This window comes from Chiloscyllium plagiosum, unplaced genomic scaffold (genome assembly GCF_037043375.1).
Source record: "Chiloscyllium plagiosum isolate Xiang-an unplaced genomic scaffold, Cpla_swu_hap1 HiC_scaffold_34, whole genome shotgun sequence".
In the NCBI taxonomy this organism is placed as follows: Eukaryota; Metazoa; Chordata; class Chondrichthyes; order Orectolobiformes; family Hemiscylliidae; genus Chiloscyllium; species Chiloscyllium plagiosum.
In genome coordinates, this window is record NW_028270172.1 from 44,290,310 (window position 1) to 44,304,145 (window position 13,836).

Genomic DNA, 13,836 nt, shown 5'->3' on the forward strand with positions numbered 1-13,836 from the left:
GCAAAACTGCAGTCAATGGGAATCGGGGGCAAACTCTCTGATGGCTGGAGTCATATCTGACACACAGGAAAATGGTTGAGGTTGTTGGAGGTCAGTCATTTTAATTCCAGTTCCTCAAGGTAGAGTTCCAGGCCCAAGTGCCCTCAGCTGCTCCAATGAACTTCATAAAAGGTCAGAAATGAGGATGTTTCCAAATGATACACAACAATCAACATCATTCGCGATTACTCAGATTCTGAAGCAGTTCATGACAAAATGCATCAAGACCGGGGCAATATCCAGGATTGGGCAGACAAATAGCAAGTAATATTTGCACCACATAAGTGCTGAGCACTGACCATCTCCAAGAAGAAACCTTCCCACCACTGCCCCTTGGAACTCAATTACAATATCAGCATTCTGGAGTTACCACTGACCAGCAAGTGAACTGGACAAGCCATATAAATACGCCGTCATGACAAGAGCAGGTCAGAAGTTCGGGATCCTCTGGTGATTAACTCACTTCCTGACTCCCCAAAGCCTATTGTCCACAAGGTCCAAACCAGGAATGTGACAGAATACTCCCAAACTTGCCTGGATGGCTTCAGCTCTAACAACACAAGAAGTTTGATAGCATTCTGGATAAAACAGCTCGTTTGATTGAGAAGCATTCACTTCCTCAACCTTCAGCACTCAGTAGCAGCAGTGTGTACCTAAAAGACGTACTACAGAAATTCACCAAAGATCCTTCGACAGCACCTTCCAAATCCATAGTTAAAAATCACACAACACCAGGTTATAGTCCAACAGGTTTAATTGGAAGCACACGAGCTTTTGGAGCGTCGCTCCTTCATCAGGTGGTAGTGAAGGGCTCAATCCTAACACACAGAATTTATAGCAAAAATTTACAGTGTGATGTAACTGAAATTATACATTGAAAAATTGATTGTCTGTTAAGCCTTTCATCTGTTAGTTTCACTTCTTTCATGTGTAAATCACAAAACCTTTTTTTAAAAAAAAGGTTGCATTCTCGGGTTAGCTGTTAACAATGGTGATAGCTAGACAATCATCCCGAATCCATGACCTTTTACATCTCAAAGTACAAGGGCAGCAGAATATCATATCACAGAATCCCTACAGTGTGCAACCAAACATTTGATTCCACACCAGTCTTCCAAACAGCATCCCACCCAGACCCCCACCCCCTGACCCTATTCTTGTAACCCTACATTTCTCATGGATAATCCACATATTCACCAAGGTGGATTGGCTGTGCTAAATTGCCCAAAAATGCGCATTTTTGGACAGCGGGAGGAAACCAGAGCACCCAGAGGAAACCAATGCACACATGGGAGAATGTGCACATACAGACAGTAACCTCAGGGTGGAATTGAACCCAGGTCCCTTGCACTGAGAGACAGCAGTGCTAACCATTGAGTTATTGTGCCACTACAGATACATGGGAATCCCACCATCTGCAAGCTCCTCTCCAAGCCACTGACCATCCTGACTTGGAAATATATTGCTGTTTCTTCAATGTCATTGGGTCAAAATTCTGGAATTCCCTCCCTAAGGGCATTGTGTGTACCTACAGCACATGGACTGCAGTGGTTCAAGATGGCAGTTGACCACCACCTTCTCAACGGCAACTAGGGATCAACAATTAAACACTGGTCCAGCCAGTCACATTTATATCCCATGAATGAATTTTTAAGAATAAACAGGTTGGGTGAATGGGCAAGAAAATTAATACAGATGGAAAGCAAAATGGAAAAAAAAAAGAGAACATGGTCCACCTTGCTTGGAAAAGTAAACAGGTGAGAAATTGGGAAATTTGTATTCAGAGGGATCTAGGCATTCTCACACATGCATCACACCATGTTACATAGGGGTACAACAGAAAAGACAAATAATTTACTGTTTTCATTACAAGTGATTAAAGTAAATAAACTAATGCTATTATACAGAGAATTCGTGAAGCTGCAACTGGAATTATTTGTTTAGTTTTGGTCACTTTGTTGAAGGAAGGATATATTTGACCTAAATGGAGTGCAATGAAGGTTCACTAGACGGATTCCTGGAATGAGGACTTTTTATTCCCCCCCAATAAGAACAGACTGAGTAAACCACATTCAGTAAGCCTACATTCCTTGGAGTTTCTCAGAATGAGTGGTAATTTAACAGAAACAAAGTCCTTAAGGAACTTGACATGGTACATGCAGTGAAAGTGTCTTCTCTGGCGTCTCAGAATAAGGGACAAAACAAAGAACTACAAAGTCATCAGACTCAAAACGCTAACTCTACTTTCTCCCCACAGATGCTCCCAGCACAGTCATAGAAATGTACAGCATGGAAACAGACCCTTCAGTCTCACTTGTCCATGCTGATCAGATATCCTAAATTAATCTAGTCCCATTTGCCAGCATTTGGCCCATATCCCTCTAAACCCTTCCTATTCATATACCCATTGTGGTGAAAGGGTTAAAATTGTGTCCCAATACATGTGTGAATCTAACCGGAATGGAGGTGTTGCTTAGTCCCGTGTGAATCTTATTACACACCTCCCCGTGTGAATCTTCTTATCTGTATGTAACCAGAATGGAATGTGTTTTTTAGCCTTGCTCTGCTGTTCACATGAATGTTTATATCAGCTGGAAAAGTCTCCAGTTCGGGGAGTCTGCTCCGGGGTTACGTTTAACCGCCGAGCGTGGGTTGTTGGCAACCGCTCTACGAGAACTGACGGCTCCCAGTTCCGGTAACATGTAGAGTGAGTATAAGCCAGACCCGGGAGTCTGCTCCGGGGTTACGTTTAACCGCCGAGCGTGGGTTGTTGGCAACCGCTCTACGAGAACTGACGGCTCCCAGTTCCGGTAACATGTAGAGTGAGTATAAGCCAGACCCGTTGTAAGTATGAGACCTGGTTGTGGCGACGCTGCGGGGAATAAAATGCTCATATTCTAGCAGACTCGCCTCTTGGTCGTTTGTTCTGTGTCAGACTACTCTCCTACGAACCTGACTTTGAGAATTTTTTAAAACACCCATCCAGGTGCCTGTTAAATGTTGTAATTGTATCAGCCTCCACCACTTCCTCTGGCAGCTCATTCCATACACACACTACCCTCTGTGTAAAAAGATTGCCCGTTACGTCCCTTTTAAACCTTTTCCTCCTCACCTTAATCTATGCCCTCTAGTTTTGGATTCCCCTTCCCTGGGGAAAAAGATGTTGCCTATTCACCATATCCATGCCCCTCATGATTTCATAAACCTCTAAAAGGTCATCCCTCAGCTTCAGATGCTCCAGAGAAAATAGCCCCAGCCTACCCAACATCTCCCAATAACTCAAACCCTCCAAACCTGTAAATCCTTGTAAATCTTTACTGAACCCTCAAGTTTAACACCACCTTTCCTGGAACAAGCAGACCAGACTTGGATGCAGCATTCAAAGAGTGGCCTAACCAGTATCTAGATGGTGATTTGAAAGTGTTTCATTGTCCACGAGAAGTTAAAAGCTGGGACCTTTAGCTTCTGCATAATCCAATCCAATTTCCTATCCATCCAACTAAATTCATTGTAAGTTATGGACAGAAGCAAACAAAGTAGTGTGGCACTTCTGAAATACCATTTTGCACTATTTGCATGCTCCATTTTAACATCCTTAGGTTGTAGGTTATGCTAACATAGTAGCACATTTTATTCATCCATGAAGGGCTTATGCCTGAAACGGCGATTCTCCTGCACCTCGGATGCTGCCTGACCTGCTGTGCTTTTCCAGCGCCACACTTTGACTCTGAACTCCAGCATTTGCAGTCCTCACTTTTGTCTAGCACATTTCATGCATCCACTTTTGTCCTGAGGATGTTACATTAACCACTTGGTGAGAGACACGAATAGGGCAGACTTTGCAAAGGTTTGAAGTTTCCTGTTCTGAAGGTCTTGAGTGAAGCAATTGAGTTTTCAATACAACCCATCATCTTTCATGGTCAGAGAGCCATGGCTGAGTTTCACCAGCAGTTTCCATTCTTGTCTCAGAATAAGACTCGGCCATTCAGTGCAAACATTACTGAAACAACCTACTTTCACTTTATTATGTTGTCCAACATCACCTAATTTCTGAAGGTAACTAGATTGGAAACATTAACTCTGCTTTCTCACTGTTGCTGCTGCCAGACCTGCCGAGTATCTTCAGGCATCTCAGTTCATCTGCTGTGAAGTTCTTACTCATGTCTTCATTACTACTGGAACGGTTAAATTCCATTACAATGCTTTACTCGGTTCCCACTTTCTACCCTCTCTAAACTGGAGACCATCCAAAACTCTGCTGTCAGTTCCTTAACACTCAGCTGAGCTCTGTTCACCTATCACCTGAGCTCTCTGACCTACGATGACTCTCAGAAAAACAACTTAAATTTTAAAGTTCACATCATCCTTAATTCTGCCCCATCCCTATTGCAGTAATCTCGAGTCGCACAACACTCGCAAGATGTCCAGACTCCTTTCCAATATTTTCTAACTGGCCAGACCATAAATGGTATTAGACACCTTTGAAGCAGGTGGGATTAAACCTGGTCTTCTGGCTCAGAAGTAGGGACACTGTCATTGAACCAGTGGAGCCTTTATCCACACTCCTTTCAGTCTCACCTAGTCAGTATTCAAGAATTTTACTTGCTTTACCATTGGTGGCCATGACTTGAGTTGCTTAAGCCTGGGAACAAAATAAAATCACTCAAAACCCCTCTTTATACCTCTCCGCCTCCTCTTCTTCCAACATGACATTCCTTAATGGATATGTATTCATTATGTTCAAGAGATCAAAGTAAGTAAAAGGATTGTGCAACTGTATGGTGGAGCTCTGACAGAGCAGAGCAGATTTGAGGGGCCAAATGGCCACCAACAACTATTTGTTATTTTTAAATCACACCCCCCACTAACCCTAACATAATCAAGGCTGTACGTACACCAACCTGGCAAAGTACACGGTTTTCCTCAACACCCACCGTTTCGGTTTGATAATCCACTTGAACGATGCAGTAATGTTTATCATAATTTTGACCCAACAGATTTGGAAGAGGCGCGCGTTGACCCGGGGTGAAAGCGCGGCATCTATCTCATTGTACTTCAGTCTATATAGTGTTATAATTTTGAACATCGCATCAACACGAGAGCGGACCAGAACGTGTCCTTGGTACATTTTACAATTTTATCGTTTTTGATCTCTTACCAAAACTTTATTTTCCACCTTGTCGCCTTTGACTTCGAGCTTCACCTTCTTCTTTGAGATGATTTTAATCTTCCTCCCAATAACATCCCTGACGCTGTCTGAGAAACAGTAAAAGTAATGGCTAAATTAAAAAGTCACTCATTATCCATATTGTAACCTTGGGAATCACGTGTGATCCAGATCTTTGATTTATCTTTTTGTAAGTAAACTCACTTGCCCGCACTTGCTTGATTCCGTATAAATCAAAACAGAATTCCTAAGTGACTAAAAACATGACAAACCTCGATTAAAGCACAGGAAATATCGACACATTGAGCAGGAGCAAAACTAAGCTAAATACGGCACGCATTTGAAAGTGGATAAACAAACGCGATATATCCTCTGGATACTACGACAGAAAATATTTATCTAACCCCGAACAAATGAAGGTTCAGCAATTCCATTCAGATTGTTTCGTTTCGTATCGAGATTTTAAAAAAAAAATCAACATCGGCTTGCTCATTCTCAAGAAGCTTGAACTCGTTCCTCACCGAGCAGCTCTTTGGGAACCTCGGAAACCTCTTCAGTCATGTTTTCCAGGAGAGAACACGGTGCTGCTGGTGCTGCTGCTGCTGCTGTGTGAAAGTTGCCTTGTGCTTTGCTGCTTGCTGGAGCTGTGAAGGGTGCACAGCGGTTACATTATCGCCCAGTTACAATGTTGCCATGTCTCAGTGTTCCACAATGTAGCCTTTCTCTCTCTCTCTCTCTCTGTATGTGCCCCTGGATTTACTGCTCCTGGGTGAACGCTCCACTTGCTTTTCCTTCGCCTTCAACGACCCCCGGGGCTTTGCCGCTGTCCAATCGCTCAGTCCTTTCACACCATCTTCCACCTCCAGCCGTTCACATTGATTGCAGACAGGTCTAAGCGGAAGGACAAAACCGCAACACTCCACCCCCTCAGCTCGCGAGATCTAGGCATGGCCGGAAATCCCCGTATCCCTCAAAACCCTCACACAAAACAAGGCGTCTCCTCAGTGGGAGTAGAGACAGCCGCAAACCAGTGCAGGCACTCTCCTGGATTTGTCGTTAAAAAAGGATGACGTCGCCACCTGCTGATATAGCCCTCCTGCAACAACAGCTTTTTGCTTAAAAAATTGTGAGGTGTTTATCATTGTTAATGCTCCTCAATGGTACGCCATGAAGCTGTTTTAGAGTAAGTTGTATTTCAAAGGACATCGTCAGCTAACATCTGCACCAAACTGAGGTAATTATGCACAATTCGTAAATGTAAGCCTCCATGAAAATTTAATGTGTAAAATTCACTGCCATTGGAGTGTTGATCTGAACATTTAGGAAAGGGAGGTCTAGTGATAACTATCTGGAGAGACAGGCAGGGGACGTCTGTGTTTTTCGTGTCATCAAACTGTAGAAGCAATAGAGATAAGCGAGGAAGCAGGAATAAGTAATTGCTTTTGGGTATGGTGTAGGGGAAGTTTTACAGAACTTAACTAAGATTAATAAAATATATAGAATTCATAGAGGATAGCCATGATTGTTTGCATCTCTGGGAATTAAAATCTAATCTCCAGGACATGAAAAGAATTTATGCAAATCAATAGCTGTGAACATTTTGGTACATTAGGAGAAGATGGGATGGTACTCTCTAGAGGAGATTGAGAGAACACTTGATAGAAGTATTCAAATCAAGATGGACCTCAGAAGGGTCTGAGGAAGGGTCACCTGACCCAAAACGTTAACTCTGATTTCTCTCTATAGACCCTGCCAGACCTTCTGAACTTTCCCAGTAATTTCTATTTTTTATGTATCTTGACAGGGTCGATAGGGAAGAATTATTGTCATTAGTAGAAGGATCACAAACCAAAGACACCAATTTCAGTTAAAAAAGAAGAGATGGTAACATGGGGATAAACATCCTAACACCATGACAATTAGGATCTGGAATGCACTTCCTAAGAATGTGGTGGAGTCAGTTTCTTTTTTTAATGTATATTTATTGAAAAAAATTTACAAAAATAACAAACCAAAAATGTTATAGAAGTACAAAACTACAGAAAAGTAGAAATAATATTGTACTATTATATTACAGTAACATTGACAATAAACTGCCTACTATTCTTCAAGATACAGTTGTCTCATATTTACTTAACCCAGTTAAAAATCACACAACATCAGGTTATAGTCCCAACAGATTTATTTGATATACCCCAGTCCAACACTGGCATCTCCAAATCATAACCCAAATCATAATCCAAATTAACATAAACTCAAGTTAAAGAAATAACATTAAATTAAATCACAGTCCACTAAAATTAAAGTACACTACATTGTACTCTATTACAATACTCCACTTGCTGCACCTTCATCAAGACTGCCATCCACGGGAGCAACAGTAAATATACCTGTATTTATTAAGCCACTCCCTCCCTGCCTCCTCCACACACCGGACCATTTTATATGGCCCTCGTGTCTATATAAAGGCCCTAATCAGTATTGCCGACAGATCTATGTCTATATAATTGAGTAAGGGCCACCATATCTTATTGCTGTGTTCTGTGGCACACCATACTTGTCAGGTAATTTTGAGGGACGTGTTCCATCACAAATCTGTGCCACCCTGCAAGACCTGGAGGCTTTTCTGATATCCAATTCATTCGGGTGTAAGAATGTTGAATAATCTCTTCCCGTGCTCACCCAAAGAGGGAAGATTTGGAGTCCCAAAAGGAGGGACATTGGATTCTCTCCAGCTCATTCACTATAGTTCCCCAGTATCTGTGGATCTTGTAACAGGACCAAAAGCAATGTGTAAGGGTGCCAGTACTGTTTTTACATTTTGGGACATTTCGGGGAAGATCCTTTCTTAAACTTTACTAATCTCTCTGGCGCCATATGGGCCCTGTGGAGGATCTTCAATTGCATCACTTGTGCCTTATTGCATATCAAAATTTTCTTTACATTCCCCCATATATCCTCTTGTGTTTCTGATGAGATTTCTTCCTGATTCCAAATCTCATGGAGTTTCTCCATGCTTTCCCAAGGCATTCCCTCTCTGCAGATGATATTTGGTACTAACCAAGAGAGTGCCCCCATATCGGAGCACTCTTCGTTCTGTATCTGATTTGTATGGCTGGGTCAAGAGCGTGGCCTTCTTCTGTAATTAATCCCTAACCTGGAAATATCGGAAAAGGTTCCTATTGGGGATCCCGTATTTCTGATCTAATTAGTTGAAAGACATCAACCTCTCCCTCAAACAGATCTCCCAAACAGGAGATTCCTTCACCTTCCCATACTCTGAAGCTGGAGTCCATTGACCCCAGTCTAAATTGGGTGAATGGCGACTTCTTAAGCAAATTGCCCTCATCCTGCCGCATTATCCTCCATGTTTTTACTGTATTATGATAATCGGGCTCACACAGTGCTCAGCCACAGATCTCATCTTACCCATGAACAATACCTTTATAAGAGGACATCTCGCCTGTGAGGCCTGTATATCAAGCTGTATCAATTTTGGGTCATTGTGCATCCATTCGCCTACATATGACAACAGGGTGCCTGTTTGGTACCTTTTCAGATCTGGGAGGTCTTTCTGTGACCATCTGAAAGGAAACTCCATTCCGTCCTCCAACTTCAGTACTTCCACCAATCTCCCCACGGGCATGACTTCCGATTTTGAGATATGTAGCCTGAAAAGCTGCCGAATAATTTAATTTTTTGTATGAGCCAGCGTGTGGACTTTTCAGGGCTGGCCAAAAACAGAAGGGCACAGCATAGAGAGTGATTTTTGTGTTCCACAAATCCCACCTTTGGTGCCATTCTTTCAGGGTCCTTTCAAATAACTTCTGCCAGTACCAAGATAAACAGTAGCAGTGATGGGACACCTCTGTCGGCTACCCCTCCCCACACCAAAATTGCATGATTTAACCTCATTTGTGATAACTGTCGCCTTGGGGTTTGTATATAATACTGCCACCCACCTGGCGAAGGCCCCTCCCAGACCAAAACGATCTAGAACATCAAAGAGGTCCGACCATTCCACCCGATCAAAAGGCTTTTCTGCATCCAGGGAGAGCACCAAGCCCGCAATCATTCTCTGTTGACATATTTGGACTATATTCAACTGATATAATTGGAGGAGCTGCGGTTCTTGATAAAACCCGTCTGGTCCTCTTTTATAATAACGGGCAGCACCCTCTCCAACCTCTCAGCCAACACCTTTGATAGAATTTTAAAATCCACATTTAACAACAAGCTGGGTCTGTGCAATGCACAATCCTTGGGGTCTTTCCCTTTCTTTAAAATAATGGAGATATTAGCCTCCCTAAGAGAGGGCGGAAGGCAGTCCTGGTTATACGAATGACTATATAGCTCTAGCAGTGGTTCAGCTAATGTGTATGATCTGCTTGTAAACTTCACTCGGGAACCCATCTAGACTGGGCGCCTTACCACCTTGAAGCTGCCTTACCGCCAGTTGCACCTCCGGTACTGTCAGAGGTGCATTTAAAAGGGAGGCCTGATCTGTATTTATATCGGGGACGTCCAAGTTTTCAAAGAAGGATTCCATTCTCGCTTCTCCATACCCACAGCCCTCCGACCGGTATAACCCTGCATAGGACTCCCAGAATCTGGCGTTGATCTTCCTCAGTTCACGAGTGACATTGCCAGTTCTTAGATTTTACTACTTACAGTGTGGAAACAGGCCCTTTGGCCCAACAAGTCCACACCGACCCGCTGAAGCGCAACCCACCCACATCCATTCCCCTACATTTACCCCTTCGCCTAACACCACGGGCAATTTAGCATGGCCAATTCACCTAACCTGCACATTTTTGGACTGTGGGAGGAAACCTGAGCACCCGGAGAAAACCAACGCAGACACAGGGAGAATGTGCAAACTCCACACAGTCAGTCGCCTGAGGCGGGAATTGAACCCGGGTCTCTGGCGCTGCGAGGCAGCAGTGCTAACCACTGTGCCACCCACAGTTCTCTGTCTGATGGGCACAATAGACCGTGGAGCACTTTCTTCCTAGCCAGGTAGCTACCTGGCTTAACCCCCTAAACAAACAGCCTTTGCTTTGCAAAGGAGACCACTCTCTTCGCCGCTTGTGTGAGCTCTGAGTCCAGAGCAGTCTGGAGAGCTGTGACCCATTGCAATTTGACCACGGATGGTCTGGTATAATATGCCGATTCGGCTCCCTTCAGCAGGGCCTCAAGCATCACCTGCTGCTCTCCTCTCTGCCTCCTTCTCGTTGTTGAGTATGAAATAATAGTACCCTTTAAGAATGCTTTCGTGGTCTCCCAGAGCACTGATGGATTACTGGCTATACCCTGATTGATGTCCCAAAAAGCCCTGAACTCCCTTGTGACATACTGTACAATGTTGTCATCCTTCAACAGAAACGGATCCATGCGTCAGTGCTGCATGCCTACTCCACTACCTTTGGTCTCAACATCTAATACACTGCTTCATGGTCCGAAATAATTATGCTCTCAAACCTGCAGGCCAACACCAAGTCCACAGAAACCGACGGAACAAAGAACATATTACTTCTGTGTGGCACTTGTGTGGGTGGGAGTAAAAGGTAAAGTCCCTCCCATTCGGGTGGAGATACCTCCACACATCCACTCGCCCCAACTCCTCACACAAGTCCACTAACTGTTTAGATTGCCAAGGTGTACCTGACAGCCCTCTTGGCATCTGGTCTACCCCAGGGTCCATGAGACAATTAAAGTCTCCTCCTATTATCATACAGCGTACCGCAAAAGCCATTCATTTAGAGACTGCATCAACTGAAAATTTGAGAGGATGCGCTGGAGGACAGTAAACTTTCAGGATGTCATACTCTTCTCCAGGTATCAGCACCTTGAGAATGATGAACCGTCCATGTTCATTCTTGATTTGATCTATCACCTGAAATGGGAGGTTCCTTCGTACCTGTATGGCCACTCCTCTGCTTTTGGAGTTGGAAGAGGAGAAGAATACCCTATCATATCCCCCCCGCTGTAAGTTAAGATGTTTCCTATCAGTTAAATGTGTCTCTTGCAACAGTGCAATGTCAACCCTTTCCTTCCTAAGATTTGAGAGCACCTTTCTCCTTTTAATGGGGGAATGGCTCCCATTTATATCCCAGGTGCACCACCTGAACAGATCGCTAGCCATGAATGCACACTACAGCCCGCGGTCCCCAGAGAGGAAGAAGCCTCAGTGTGCGACGAGTAGAGAAAAAACAAACTTTGTCAAATCTAAAATGTATTCCTACAAACATTACCAAAACTACTAAAACTAAAAAAATTAACCTCTACTCCTAACTTGAACAAATAAACACAAAAAACACAAATCTCCAGAGATCCCACCCGTTGCCCATAGGGGTCGTTCACACCCAACCTCAACCATCCTAGCACCTTCCAGTTAAGACTGCGCCCCAAACTTTACTTACACTCCTTAAGTTAACAATGGACACCCTCCCCTCCCTTCCATATCTCAACCCCACACATCTTTACATCAAAGGACTAACCACCCCTTACCCAGCAAAATAGAACAATAAAATAATTAATAACCACCATAGAGTCATAGAGATGTACAGCACAGAAACAAACCCTTCGGTCCAACCCGTCCATGCTGACCAGATATCCCAACCCAATCTAGTCCCACCTGCCAGCACCCGGCCCATATCCCTCCAAATCTTTCCTATTCATATACCCATCGAGATGCCTTTTAAATGTTGCAATTGTACCAGCCTCCACCATTTCCTCTGGCAGCTCATTCCATACATGTACCACCCTCTATGTGAAAAGGTTGCCCCTTAGGTCTCTTTTATATCTTTCCCCTCTCACCCTAAACCTATGCCATCTCGTTCTGAACTCCCCCACCCCAGGGAAAAGACTTTACCTATTTATCCTATCCATGTCCCTCATAATTTTATAAACCTCTATAAGGTCACCCCTGAGCCTCCAACGCTCTAGGGAAAACAGCCCCTACCTATTCAACCTCTCCCAATAGCACAAATCCTCCAACCCTGGCAACATCCTGGTAAATCTTTTCTGAACCTTTCAAGTTTCACAACACCTTTCCCATAGGAAGGAGACCAGAATTGCACGCAATATTCCAACAGTGGCCTAACCAATGTCCTGTACAGCCGCAACATGACCTCCCAACTCCTGTACACAATACTCTGACCAATAAAGGAAAGCATACCAAACGCCTTCTTGACTATCCTACCTACCTGCGACTCCACTTTCAAGGAGCTATGAACCTGCACTCCAAGGTCTCTTTGTTCAGTAACACTCCCTAGGACCTTACCATTAAGTTTGTAAATCCTGCTAAGATTTGCTTTCCCAAAATGCAGCACATCACTTTTTTTTTTATTGCCCCTCACCTGCACATCCCTGGACACTATGGGACAATTTAGTACAGCCAATCCACCCTAACCTGCATGTTCCTGGGCACTACAGGTAAATTAGCATTGCCAATCCACCCTAACCTACATGTCCCTGGACATGGGGGAGATAGTTTAGTATGGCCAATCCACCCTCACCTGACATTCCTGGGCACTATGGGACAATTTAGCATGGCTAATCCACCCTAACCTGCACATCTTTGGACTTTGAGAGGAAACACATTCAGACATAGCAGGAGAACGTGCAAACTCCACACAGACAGTCCCCCGAGGTTGGAATTGAATCCGGGTCCCTGGCGCTGTGAGGCAGCAATGCTAACCACTGAGCCACTGCACCAGTCCCTACCCCAATGGCATTGTCAATACCTTCCAATGGGGGGGGGGACAATTTATCATGGAGCGGCAACCAAGCAAGGGCTTGCGATCTCAAGCAACAACAAGAAGCTACATTGACATAACTCCTGGAAAACCCAAGGCAATGGCACTTCACCGCAGTGTAGTAAAGTAGAGTGGGGGGGAGTGGCGGGTAGGGGTCGGAGGATTGGGGGGGGGATGTCACTGAGTGACCAGGGTGGAAAATCCAGAGAGGTGGGAGTCCAGGCCATGAAGGGGTCAGTGGCTGGAACTGGGAGGGGTGAGTGCTCAGGAGGGGTGTTGTGGTTTCGCTGATAGAAATGGCGGGGAATCGCACACAAACATGACAGCGTATCGCCTGAGCGCGCCGTCTGCTTTGTATCTTTCGGATCCCGGTGCCCCGTGCCAACCTGAGACAGCGCCCGCTGGTGAGGTAAGACCTAGAGGCGGATAGAGATGGCAAACACGGAAATGGCAAGGGGTGTGGGTATGGGAGGACCCTCACAGCACCCTTGGGAATCTGACATTGGAAATAGGAGTGGGTGTAGGCCATTCTCACACCCCCTTCCCACCCTGAGCCCGCTCCTCCAAACAGATATAATATAAAACATACCAGATTTACACCAAAGTAATGCCAAGCCTATAAGGCCCGAGACCCCAAAAGGAAAAAGAACAAAGAGACAGAAGATTAAAAAATTATACTATGCCATTGTCCACACACATCTTTTCCTCCTTCCCCCTCGGCCAAAGTCTATCATTTCAGCAAGTTCAAACATTCTTCTACATTTTCCACCGCGTCGAAGTTGTAGATAGTCCCTCATAATTGAAACACAGCACTGCCGGGTACCTCAGAGAATACTGAATGTTTAAATCTCTTAATTTTCTCTTTACATC

General features: G+C 44.4%; 1 protein-coding gene across 8 annotated transcripts in view; it reads right to left on the reverse strand.

Annotated features, from left to right (window-relative positions):
- LOC122564345 (F-actin-uncapping protein LRRC16A-like) overlaps positions 1-6,039 on the reverse strand; it is a 472,988-nt gene extending 466,949 nt beyond the window's left edge. For 2 of the 8 annotated variants that reach the window (XM_087978641.1, XM_087978640.1), the window contains exons 1-2: positions 5,728-6,037; positions 5,198-5,295 (exon numbers count right to left, since the gene is read on the reverse strand). In XM_087978641.1, coding sequence (XP_087834767.1) covers positions 5,198-5,295; positions 5,728-5,767 — 138 coding nt within the window. In that variant the 5' untranslated portion in view covers positions 5,768-6,037. Of the gene's footprint in view, positions 1-5,197; positions 5,296-5,727 lie in introns of all 8 variants that reach the window. The other 6 variants (XM_087978643.1, XM_087978642.1, XM_043719088.2 and 3 more) reach the window with 6 other exon arrangements.
- Positions 6,040-13,836: the final 7,797 nt, after the last annotated feature.